Source organism: Arvicola amphibius, chromosome 2, assembly GCF_903992535.2.
Source record: "Arvicola amphibius chromosome 2, mArvAmp1.2, whole genome shotgun sequence".
Taxonomy (NCBI): Eukaryota; Metazoa; Chordata; class Mammalia; order Rodentia; family Cricetidae; genus Arvicola; species Arvicola amphibius.
Genome location: NC_052048.2, coordinates 17,533,670 through 17,547,034, shown reverse-complemented (window position 1 = coordinate 17,547,034; position 13,365 = coordinate 17,533,670). Strand labels below are relative to the sequence as shown.

Genomic DNA, 13,365 nt, shown 5'->3' with positions numbered 1-13,365 from the left:
AGAAATTATACTAGTATAAAACCACTACTTTAGTGTGTCTTGCTTCAGGTAAAGATACATTTTTCCACATTTTCCAATTAAAACAATGATTGATCACAGGTATACACTATTCACATTTTCTGTGCTCATGATAAGATGGGATTCTATCACTGGCTCAATAAAACAGACTCATTGGTGTGATGCATGATTAATAAAAACTCAGAGAGAGAAATTGGGTTTTAACCTAAATTTCCTAAAGGCAAAGCAGCCAGCCACTAGCTCCTATCTAAACCTAAGTCCAAAAATGGCAACCCTGCCTCCAGTAATCTCGGAATGAGACTGATACTGAGATCTGTGAGATCTGTCTCCTCCCATTTTATAATACTCTCTCTGGCTGAGATTGAAGGCATGCACCACTGGGATTAAAGGCATGCTACTAGTGTGGCTCCTGAGATTAAAGGTGTGTGTTACCACTGCCTGGACTGTAAGACTGACCAGTGCAGCTGTTTCACTCTCTAGTCTTCCGGCAAGCTTTATTTATTGAAATACAAATGAAATGCCACTACATTGATGTGTAGGTTCCATCATATAGCCAAAATCTTCCCCATTTTCTTTTTCTTTTTTTTGTGTAGCATGACACAGTGCTACATAAACGTGACAAATTGTGGGATGTGTAACTTGTACCTCCCCTTCCTTCAGTATCTGCTCCATCACTTCATGAACCGGGCATGCTGATAACTAAGCAGTATGACAGAGATGTTTTTAAAGAGATGAAGAATAGACAGAACAACAACAAAAAAAAAAGACAAGAAAAAGCAAATGCTAAGAAAGATACAGAAAAATACATCTTGACTTTCAAGAAACATAGAGTAAGATAACTTATTGTGAATGTTTGACACAGTCTCCATCTCTTAGTAGTACTAAGTAAAAGTGAAGGAAATATAGAGTAAAATTTTCACAGATGATTCCAGTTACAGTAGAGATATGCAGAAAAGAGAAATAGGACAGCATGCCCCAATGTTAAAGAAAACTGAAAATAGAAGAAAATCTGAATTTCTTTCCTTTGTCTTTTAGTTTTAGCCACTATGATAATCAGTATGGAGACTTCTCATAATGCTAAAATAAATCGATTATAGTACCTGGCTGTACCAGTTATTCACACCTTCTAACCTACAGACTTGGTTAGCCATGTTCAATGGCAGTCCATTCACAATAGCTAGAAAATAGAAACAACCTATATGTTTCAGCAGATAAATGGTTTATGAAAAATTTGCAAGATGAAAATTGCAATTTCAGTGCCATGACAGAAATATCTTTTTCACTCGCCTCCTTCCAGATAGCAAAGATAGATACAGAGGGCAAACAGGGAAATAAAAATAACCAATCAATTCATAGGCATATGGTAAATGGTAGAACCTTGGTCCCTAGAGAAGGCAAAACTTGGGTGGCACCTGTTAAGAAACAATTGTGTCTTCAAAGGTGAAACCAGCATCAAGATATGGATGAGAGATTTCAATGTGAACGTCACACATGGTCTCAGGTCCAGTCATCCTCACAACCCTTGATGGTAACAGGAGCTATGAACATCAACTCATAACCTGGTTGCTGTAGGCAGACTTGGCCCTTGGCAGAAGTCCCAGACCAGATGACACCGTGGCTCTTAGTGAAAGTGTAGTCCACTTTCAAGACCCTGGTGGCGACACAGCACTCAGATATTTACATGGACACAAGTTGAAGCTTAGACCCCGGGCATCCTAGACAGTAGCCTATGCTTGGATGTCACTGTGGTCTGAGGTGTCAGGGTAGACCACTAGGCTCGGCATAGCCAGGGAAACCCGGTTGTCACCTGGTTATGCCCTGCCTGCCCCAGCTGCAAAGCATGGTATGGAGCTCTTGTTTTTTTTTTTTTCTCTAATGTTCCCAGGCCTCAAAATTCCTGCTTTGTTGTGCTTGCTTTTAATTTTTGTGTTTATGAGACAGGGTTTTCTGTATTGCCCTGACTGTCCTAAAACTTGCTCTGTAGACCAGGCTGACTTCAAACTCACAGAGATCTGCTTACCTCTGCTTCCTCAATCCTGGTCTTAAAGGTGTGACCTACCACCACTCAACAATTCTTGAAACTAAAATCTACCTCAAACAAGTCTTCAATATTTGATTTAGAACTGAGTATACTAGATGTCCAAAAGAGATGGTGATTCATCATTGAAATCTACATATGCTTAGTTTTGGTTATACAACTCTCTTTCTCTTACTCTTCATCTACTTACCCTCTACCTGCGGAGGGGTTTCTCTCCCCTCTCCCTTACTCCCCTCCTGTACTTTCTTATCCAGTGTGATCTACAAAAGAGGAGAGAATCATTGGTTTAGGGAAGGCAGGAGAAGAGGCAATAAGGAGAGCAAAGAATATAATAGAGCTGATGAATTCTGATCACAGCTATTACAATTTCCTTAGATTATTGAGATAGTGTCAATGAAAAACTGTCATAAAATTGTGTAACAGATGAATATATTTACAATATTTAACCACATTTCTTATTTTCATTGATAAAATAATGGATTTTCATCTAATACAGATGTACTTAAATTTGCAACTTTTATTCCAGAATAAAAAATATTTTTTTAAAATAATCAAATGTTGTTTTTAAGAATTTCATGCATGAGGTACTGTATTTGTATCAGTTTCGTCCTCCTTCTGAGACATCTCCTCCCACCAATTGCTTAAAATCAAGGCCTTTTTTGCTATAATTATCATCATACACACACACACACACACACACACACACACACACAAACACATACATACAAACAAAAAAACCCTACTAATTCTAGTTTTGCTTGTACACACCCATATTTAGGGTTGACCAGTAATAGATAACATATCCGAAATCTGAAAAAACTTGATATATACATGTGGTACAAAGAACAATGTGAACAGTAATGATTTCTTGAAACAAGTTAACAATTTTACATAATATTTAAAAATAGTTTTAAACTTACTATATAGAGGATAAATATTTTTATTGGTTATACTTAGCTCCATAATTCTGAAAAAAATGTGAATCATATTCTGAATAATGGCATAGTTTTTATTAAAGCAGTATTAAGGAAATGCTATAGACAGGTTTTCTTGTGTATTTTATACTTGTACACAAACACAAAAAACTGTTAATTTAGTAGGCACATATATACTTTCCAGAAATTTCTTTAGAAATAATTTAAACATAGTCCATTTTTCAAAATAGTCACACCATGTCTCTGTTATTGGTTGAAGGACTTTAAGGTTTTGGTTCTTTCAGCCAGAGGCTTGTTTTCACCTGCACCATTGTCAACACCAAGGCCTGTTTGAACTTCCTGTTTCCCCATATCATTATGTAGGAATAGCTTGAAAGATATAATGTTCTAATAACCTGACAAATCAGATGGACTGGCTCATCCAGAGACTTCATATAACTTTAACCTGATATGATCAGACATAGAAAGAACATGGAAAATAACAGCAAAAAGGAGATCACACCTTGCAGAGCCTTAATGTGGGCCATAGTGCTTGGATCTTGGCATCCTTTTCTGTAAAGCTTCATTGTCTTAAGGTGTTTACACAGAGAATAGATTAACAGCAGGAAACAGATCATAGATATGGTGAAGGGAATGACATTGTTCAGAGTGAATGTCATCATAACTGTATGGTTTAAGACATAAGCCAGTTTGGTCTTCCCAGTCAAGTTGCCACTGTGATCATTCACTTGAACTTTGCCACATGTGGTTGTCATCAGAAGATTAGGAAACAAAAACAGCAAACTCCCCCAAAAGTATAACTACAATGACACTCTTAATTTTTCCCTTCAGGACAAGAAAAATAAGGTTTGAGAAATTGCCTATCTTCAGAAAATACAATATGCTCAGTATAGTTGCCAGCCAGGTATTAAAATGGTTGGTTATAGCCCAGGCATAACAAATAAAAGATTTTACTTGTACAGTTAATAAAGATGGATTAAACACAGTTGAGCACCAATTCATGAATACTATGCAAAGCAAACCAAACCTGAAGATGGCCAGAGAAGTGAGAATTCTATCAGCTAAGGAGATTTTGCTTCTCTTGATGCAGCCAGTAAGGTTCACCAGAACAATGAAGACATTGGCTAAATTCCAAGTATAATCTCTGCCATCATTGCGGAGGTTGCAATGATCAGAAAAAAAACTCATTGCATCTGAACAAATAGTTTTTAAAAAAGGAAAAACGAAATTTAGCTCTCGTGTCCGGGGCTGTGATTTATGTGAACACACTTATTCCTGTGCTCTGCATTATAGTCAGTGAAGATCCTGCTGTGTTTAAATACAATGGCCACATCTAGTGCAAAAGCAGACCTGTGTGATGGTGCATCTATTTAGGCTTTTTTTTATAGAAACAAGAATGTTTGCAAAACAGTTCAGATAGATTTTATTCATACACCCTTCTAGGAACTGGTGAGTTTCAGAGCTGAGGTTAGAGAGAAGCCACAGTCTCATTTGCAAGCATGCAAATAAACAAATCTATGGATTTGGTTTAAAACAGTTTCCTCCCGCTTAAGCCCACCATAATTTGTATTCATCTATGTTACTGATTTGTTATTAAAATTTTAAAACTCAGTCAAAGGATATGCAATGAGTTTGTAAATCTCTTGCTCCATAATGTTTATATATAGAATTATTACTGATTATTAAATAACAGATTTATGTATTTTTTAAAAAACCCAATTTCCTAACCAAATTGATAAGGGACACTAGGAAGGCTAATACTTCAAAAAGTCTGATGAAAACACCTATCACCTATGCACTATTTTTCCTGAAAAGCTGACAAAAGCTTGTGTGTATAGTGCTTGCATGTGCTCACACATGTGCCCTCTCATGCCTCTCTCATAGGTAGAAGAATCATTGTACTATTGTCTCCTAAGTTAAAGACCTTGTCAAAGATACCATGTAAGTTTAAAGTAGTCATTTGCTGTACTTCAAACCATTTGTTCCACTATAAATATCTGTAAGATATAAATATTTTCAAATATATGTACCATCGTTATATATTTATATAATTATCATTTTAGGTATTGTCAATATCATTTGTATTTAAATATTATTTGACTCAAATAATCAGCAGTATTTTTAAATAATTCTTTGTTAATTTTTTTTTAATTTTAATATTTTGTGTGTTTTCCTTGCATGTATGTTAGAATACCACATGTATCACCAGTGCCTGAGGCGAAAAGCCTCCCTGTGTTTGCTGGGAATCAAATCCAGGTCCTTTTCACAAACAAAAGCTCTTAACCAGTGAACTAACTCTCTGGCCTCGAAAGTTTTCCAAAGATTTCTCAAAAGAACTTGTGTTCATTACTGTGGAGTTAAGGAATTTTATATATTTGTTTTTCATGTAATTTATTTTCATGGTTTCATTTTTAATATTATTAAATGTCAAAATATTTAATCTATGAGTTCTATTTTTTCAATTTTTATAATATAATTAGTTTTAAAGAAGCCTGTTAAAGTCCTACCACAAAGAAGGACAATCAGGCACTTGACTTCACATGGCTTTACATTTTTCAAGTGCTTGCTACTTCATTACATTTATGAGTAAAATACAAGTAAAATAATATCATCTTCATTATCAACAGCAGTGATAATCACCTCCTAATTTGAAAAAAATAAAACCTTGAACTATTTTAAATAGAAACTGCTTGTTAAGAATATTTTTCTATAAGAAAATAATTAAAAATCCATCCAACAATAATTATTTTTCCAACAGATTAAGCATATTTTGTGTGTTTGTTTTGGGGATGAGGTTCATGTTCTTCTGTCTGACATGTTTTATTTTATAAAGTTTGGTGTTGCAAACCATAAATTTCAAAATGTTTTAGCCAGGTTTACTACAAATAGAGTATTAGACATAAAACATACAAATGTAAATGTGTTTGCTCAAGTAAACCAAATAAGAGTCTTGAAACAGTCGTTATCAGGTGTAATTGGGTATATTGTATCCCAGCATTTGAAAGGCAGAGATAAGAGATAACGTCAACCTCAAGACAAGTGTTACTGGACAGGAACCCCCATTCCAACCAAAGCTCCATAGACAGAATTTGTTTCAAAACACAACAAAAAATAATATATAGCAGTGATTATTTCTGTGGGGAATTTAAATTAATTTTTGCATTCTTATTTAAGACCTTAAGTCAGTACTAAACAGTAAACAAAACATGTTTGACAATAACAAAGTAAAATGGAATGTTAAAATATAGTTGTCAAGATCAGTTCATTGAACTATAAGACCATATATAGTTCTTATTTTTATATGTTGTGCAGTGACTGCTTGCTAACACCCACAAACATATTGGTCTGAAGGAACTGAGGACAGAGTTCATGGTCAGAGTCTTCTCTATTCCCTATTATGCTAACTGCTTAGCTTTATTAAAAGCATTAAAATTCTCCATCAACTATAGAGATCTGGGCTTTTCCAACTTGACCCAGAATTTATAAATGATATCTTTAGCACAGGTAATCCTGTTATATTTATTTGGCAATTATTATAAATTACATAATTTTACTACATTTTCTGTTTTCCTTTTTTTAACCTCTTTTACTTTTTCATATAGCATAGATAGATAGTGATTATTTTTATATTCTAGTCTATGGAGTAACAACGATAGAGGAAAATAATGATGTTATATAGGAAAGCTTTGTAATTGTGAAAAATAATGGATCTAGGTGAAGATGTAATTATGAAGTTCAACAAAATTTTGCATTTCTGAATTTGAAAGTTTGATACATCACACCTAAGTAAGTAGAATATAATCCACCTAACATAATTTATTTTCACAATTAGTATGTCAATAGTAAATAACTTGTATAGAAGGATGTAATCCAGAAGAGACATTCAGTCTAGATAAAAAAAACTAATGACAGACTAAAGAAATGATTTCATCAACATCCAGCTTAGTGAACCAGTGAGTTTCCTTGGATTGCTTTTGAAAAGATGGGCTAGGGGTTACTTATATATACTTGAGTGTCTCAGTATAGTTGCACCCATGCGCAGTCTATCCTAGCACAGCTAGTCAGGACTTAGGAAAGATGCTAGATTTGCTGGTAGCTCATCAGTAAGAAAGTCTACTCCTCCCCAATAATTATTATTGCTAATATAACCTCAGAGAGAAGACGTTAGGCTTGTGAATCCAAGGAGCATTCCGGTCCTTGTAAGCATGTACTTCTCTGGTATTATGAGTCTATCTCTTCTCTCTAAGAGGTCTCCTTCACCTAAAAGAGATAGCAAAACAGCAGATGCTGCTACTTTGCCCAGGTTTGGATTAATCTCTTACACTAGCCTCAACAGATCAAATAAAATAAATTACTCTTTCTGTATTTACACATTATAACACCAAACAGAGTTGTTAAAATGAGCAGGTGGGCAGACAGAAGACAAAAGAGAGAAAAGAAGAGGAGGAGGAGCCAAATCAGAAATCCCTCCAACTGGAGGATTTTAGAACCTGGAAACAACCTAGATGCCCTTCAGTGAAAGAATGGATGAAGAAAGTGTGGAATATATACATATTAGAATACTACTCAGCGGTAAAAAACAATGACATCTTGAATTTTGCATGCAAATGGTTGAAAATAGAAAACACCATCCTGAGTGAGGTAACCCAGGCCCAAAAAGATGAACATGGGATGTACTCACTCATAATTGGTTTCTAGCCATAAATAAAGGACATCGAGCCTATAATTCGTGATCCTAGAGAAGCTAAATAAGATTGTAAATCCAAAGAAAAACATATAGTTATCCTCCTGGATATTGGAAGTAGACAAGATTGCCGGGCAAAAATTGGGAACTTGGGGGTGGGGTGGGATGGGGGGTCAGGGGAGATGGGGAGAGAAAAGTGTGAAGGGGAGGATGGGGAGAGCTTGGGGAATGGGATGGTTGGGATATAGGAAGGGTGGATGTGGGAACAGGGAAATGTATATCTTAATTAAGGGAGCCATTCTAGGGTGGACGATTTTAGAAAATAAGATTTTTAAAGTAAAATGTCCCTCAAATTTTACCTTTAAAAATATTTGAAATGAACAATTTTGTTTTTAAATTAATTACTGATAAAATTATCAGTGATTAATCTCTGGTTTTTTATTTTCATTAATGAATCCTTATTTTTCTTAACTATATTTTGTCTATAAAGCTAATGCCTACTCTCAGAGCATTACAATGTATTTGCAGAATGAGGATTCTTTCAAAACTATATTTGCAAATAAGAGCACAGGACACTTGTAAAAAGAAGGCAGTCTAAGATGAAATTTTAAGGCCTATGTGGCAGCAGGAAGGTCCAGCATCTTCTCAAGGACTGAATCCTGAACAGCCATACAGGCGTATTTATTGATTGTTAAACAAAGTAGTTCCTCATACCAAGGTCCTTAATCTAATTGACATGTCTTACTAAAGGAGAGCATCACAAGCCCCCATGACTCTAGACCTTTATTATGTCTGGTTGCAATACACAGTAATTCAAGAGCTTCAGGTGTGTCAGAGGCACCTTGTAACCAAAGTTGCTGCGGGAGCACATTCTGCTCCTTCAGCCAATAGCCTTTAAGATACCAGCCCACTTGGGCATGGTCTCTTATAGTTTAAAAAGCAGTGAACTGGTTCCCCTTAGGCTGCTAGACTCCCTTCCTCCCTTTCTGTTTGTGCTGAGAGGACTATTGTTTAGGATGGTGACTTGTAAGTTTTCCCCTTAAATAAATAACTCTTTTATTATCCTAATTCTGAATTGGTGTGGGATTGTTTTACAGCATCACAAAGTCATGGGAAGCCTGCAATGCTCCTTCACCAAAACAATCACTGTTTTTCAAAAGGATTTCTCAAAGTCACAACTTCTAAAAACACAGCTGTTCATTCTAATATCTGCCCAATACAGAGATTCTGCTAAATTCCTACAACATTGTTACTGTGACAAAATAATCAGAGGCAATCTGCTAAAAAAGTGGAAAGATTTTTCTGGGCTAATGGTTTCAGAGGCTTCATTTGATAGTTACTTGGCTCCCCTGGGGCTGGAGTAAGCCATGTTATACTCCCTTGTAAAGTCATCAGTTGTTGGAGAAGGTAGAAGCCATGCCTGATATCTTTGGTTGTGAATTTTTAATCTGATAATCTAAGATTTTATCACATTTGGATACTAGACATGTACAAAATTCCTTTACTTAATTATTTGACTAACATCAAACAGAAAGGGACAACACTATGATAAAGCATGATTTCAAGGTTGGTTTATTATTCCTAAAAGAGACAAAATAAGCACCTATTCATGAACTGAAGTTTTGCCCCTTGCTCTCTTTATTTTTCTAGTTTGATATTTCAGTACATGTTAGAGTCTCATTTACTAGCAAGCAAGTGAGGAATGCTGTCTTGCATTGTGTTGATGCATATTTTTGTAAATTTGTGCATGATTTTTGGGTTCATCATACCAACTAGTAAAATTATGAAACTCAGTACCTAGGCCATGATAGAAAAATTTAAATTTGCAGAATGAAAATAATCATCTTGGCAACACTTGAATGATCCACTGTCACTGAGAATCCATGTTTAAATTTTTTTTAATTCTTTGAGAATTTCATATATTTCGATCCTATTTATCTATTTCCCTCAAGTCCTCCCAGATCTATCCCTTTTTATATCTATTTAAGTTTGTGTCATTGTTTTTCCTTAAACCTATAAAGTCTATTACACATTCCTTGGTGTAATCAACAACTTTCAGATTGAATTTAAATCCTGTTATATGATACTATTCCTGGGGCAGAGGGTCAGTGTGAACAAACATCCACTCACCCTATATATGGAACTGTTGGTAGATCAAAGTACAGATAAATTCCAACTTTCTGAACCAATGAGTTTTGTTTGGGATAACTAATGGGAATATAAATGAAGGGTATAGGAACATAGAGTGACTCAAAGACAGCTACGTCACCAAAAGTTCACCCAGGCATGGGTGACATTCCAAAAAACTGAAAACCTGGAGTGCATTGGGTAACCTGCAGCCAGATCAACAAGTTAGAGAGTATCCTTTCCAGGTGGTTAGGTTGACCTAAGACTCATGCAATCAGCTCAGCTTATCAGAGAATCTTCTAATATCATAAAATATTATTGATAGAAATATGTACCAGGAATTATCACCCAAGAAATACTTTTTTAGGCATGGAGGAATAAATAAAATTGTGGTTGATTACATTCTTTATGAATGCTTAATTTTGGTTTAATCAGTATACTGACTAGTATAAATGAAAATTAAAATAGAATATAATAAATTATAGATGAAACAGGCATAGAATATTGACTTTGTAATGGGTGAAGGCACCTCTCTTCTTTGAGGCACTTACTTACTGGTTTATTGATAGATATTTAACAAATGGAAAAATATAACCTTTTCAATGCACATTTCTCTGGGTTTTGAAAAATACAAAAAAAAATACATGTCAATTTTTAATTTTCTTCTGCAGCCGAAATGTCAGTGTGATGCTATATAGCATTCTCACCTTGTCTGAAAAGACTGTCTCCCCAGGAGCTACTGATCTGGTGGAAATTGAGATGATTCTAATCCAGAATGAAATCCTCACTATAGACCGAGGTCCTGTTTCTTTTCTGAAAGCCTATGAAGTCTCGTTATCAGCACCCATTCCACACAGCTCCACCCCTTTGTCCTATTTCTGTTTTTCTTCTTCCTTGAACTCATTTGCTCCCTGGAAGAAGCCTCACCACTTCAGCCTCACTGAAGGTATGTGTGCTTTTCCATTCTTAGATACTTTCCCTAATATATTCCAAAGTAGCCTGTTATGCTTTTTCCATTTGTCTTACCACCAAATTATGGATAATTATGGGTTTTCAAATTAACCAGGTTCACTTTCTTTAATTCAGTGATTGAAAATACTATCAAACCTAGACATTACATTACAGCCTGTCATTCTCTGCCATCTATACCGTATTTGGAAACCATTCCTGACTTTATTTAATTATATCCAGTATTGCGTTTTAATTACTAAATTATGATAATATCAAAATTCTCATTGTTTATATCTTCCAGCATTTTTGACATCCTTCCTCTGCTTTGGTGACAATCAGTGAAGTTTAAAAGCAGATACTGGAGACTGTTAAAGGGAGGTGGTTACAGTCTGATGGCCTTTGTTGCTTGTGGAAGAATCAGCTCTACCAGTCAAAGAGACTGGAAATGAGAAAGTGCCTTAGTGTGTGGGTGAGTTGATTCTTCTCATTGACTTTTCACAACATAAGAAGATTTCCAGAGTACTTAGACAACAATGAGGACACGAAAAGACTTACATAAATCTTACCTACATGGGAAGTAGAAAGTAGAAAAAGACAAGATCTCCTTAGTAAATTGGGAGCATGGGGACCTTGGGGAAGAGTTAAAGGGAGGAAGGGAGAGGCAGGGAGGGGAGCAGAGAAAAATGTAGAGCTCAATAAAAATGAAGAATTTTACACCTTACATACAAGTAAAATAGACCTAATTCATCAGTTAAAATGGAATGTGTATCATAGCATGACCTGACCAACTTGTACAATACTAAGCATGGTCTAGTTGCAAAATAAATATGGACACGTTGAAAATCCTAAAAGTATTTAAATCTCAATAAATATGTATTTATGAGTATACGTTTGTACAGATACAGCTATGCATGTGAAATAAAGAAATATTATTTTTACTACTTAATATTATAAAAATAAAGAACTAAATGACATTATTAAATAGATCAGAATGTGAGGTCTATAAATATTGTATGGCCATGACTCTGCACAGATTGGTAATTTTAAAGCATCTATAAAGCCATATATCTCAGAAATACTTGAGAATTTCTAAAGGCATTTTTATATAGAACTCAAATAGTCATATCAAAATACCTGGATTGAAGCAAACATCTAGGTAATGAAAGTAATGTGTTTTCATTTGCACAGGAGCATGTGAGTTTCCAAACTTAATCAGTGACTAGGAAACACTATGGGAGCTGTGTGTGTACAAAGAATTTCCTGGTCTGCATCGTCTGAGCTATGAGAGGAGCCATATTTTCATTGAAAGAGATCTGACTCAGTTATTGGCAAGCCTCCATGTTTACTCCTTTGTTAGTATATGTGGCAGAGTTAAGAGTGAATATGTTATGAGAATCAACTCATAAATTCTCAAAAAATAATTTAAAAATAGCATTTCAAGTGAGTATGTAAACAAATCTTCAAAACATATTTTAAAATGGAGCATTTTCTGCAATCAATAAGTGATATCTTCTGGAACACATTTATGATCATTTTAATCATGGAATTAATAATTGGAAATTTAGGAAATGGATTCTTAGTACTGGTGAACTGCATGAACTGGGTGAAGAGAAAGAAGATCTCATTTGTAAATCAAATCCTCACTGCTTTGGCAACATCCAGAATTTGTATGATTTTGTTATTGTTCAAAACTTTATTAATTTCCTCAATGTATCCAGATTCAATAAGAACTTCAGGGATGACACAAGTCTTTAATAATTCATGGATGATAGTCAATCATTTCAGCATCTGGCTTGCTACATGCCTTGGTGTCCTTTATTTTCTTAAGTTAGGCAATTTTTCTAACTCTCTTTTTCTTTATTTAAAGTGGAGAGTTAAAAAGGCAGTTTCAATAATATTGATGGTATCTTTGGTCCTCTTGGTTTTAAATATTTTCCTGATCAACTTAAAAATTAATATATGTATAAGTGAATATCAAAGAAACATATCCTACAGTTTTAATTCTCATTACCAGGCACACTGTCACAGGCATGTGTTAATTCTTCACACTACCTTCCTGTCTGTCCCATTTGGTGTATGTCTGTCTTCTTTCCTCCTGCTCATCTACTCCTTGTGGACACATCACAAGAAGATGCAGCAGCATGCCCAAGGATCCAGAGATGCCAGAACTACAGCCCACATCAAAGCCTTGCAAACTGTGATTGCCTTTCTTCTGCTATACAGCATTTTTGTCTTGTCTCTGTTAATACAAATTTGGAAATATGAGTTGACAAAGAAAGATGTTTTCATTTTATTCTGTCAGGTTGTATATATAGCTTTTCCTTCATTCCATTCGTGTGTCCTGATTCTGGGAGATATGAAGCTGAGACAAGCCTCTCATTCTCTGTGCTGTAGTGCCTGAAAAGCAGGCTCAAAAATATGGAAACCCCAGCTCTTCAAAACACAAGAGATCATGTTGCATATTCTAGGAAAAGATTAACAAATAAAAATTTCTTCTGTATTTTTCACTTTTATATTTTAAATATTCTTTGACTTTGCATAAATTTTATGTTTTCTTTGCAATAAATGAACAGCTAATATTACTAATTTAGCAAGTAGTGTACAAAGTTATT

General features: G+C 34.9%; 2 protein-coding genes across 2 annotated transcripts; one reads left to right on the top strand and one right to left on the bottom strand.

Moving 5' to 3' along the window:
* Positions 1 to 3,254: 3,254 nt before the first annotated feature.
* LOC119806570 (taste receptor type 2 member 136-like) lies at positions 3,255 to 4,482 on the bottom strand. The gene is given in 3 exon segments (XM_042054502.1): positions 3,255 to 3,779; positions 3,781 to 4,259; positions 4,425 to 4,482. Coding segments are annotated over 3 exon segments (1,062 nt in total).
* A 7,748-nt stretch (positions 4,483 to 12,230) lies between these two features.
* LOC119806568 (taste receptor type 2 member 117-like) lies at positions 12,231 to 13,154 on the top strand. Its single transcript, XM_038318344.1, has one exon. The coding sequence runs from the start codon at positions 12,231 to 12,233 to the stop codon at positions 13,152 to 13,154; it is 924 nt and encodes a 307-aa protein (XP_038174272.1).
* Positions 13,155 to 13,365: the final 211 nt, after the last annotated feature.

Bases quoted from the DNA above. Each gene is read 5' to 3' on its own strand.
- LOC119806568 (XM_038318344.1), top strand. From the start codon at position 12,231: ATGGAGCATTTTCTGCAATCAATAAGTGATATCTTCTGGAACACATTT.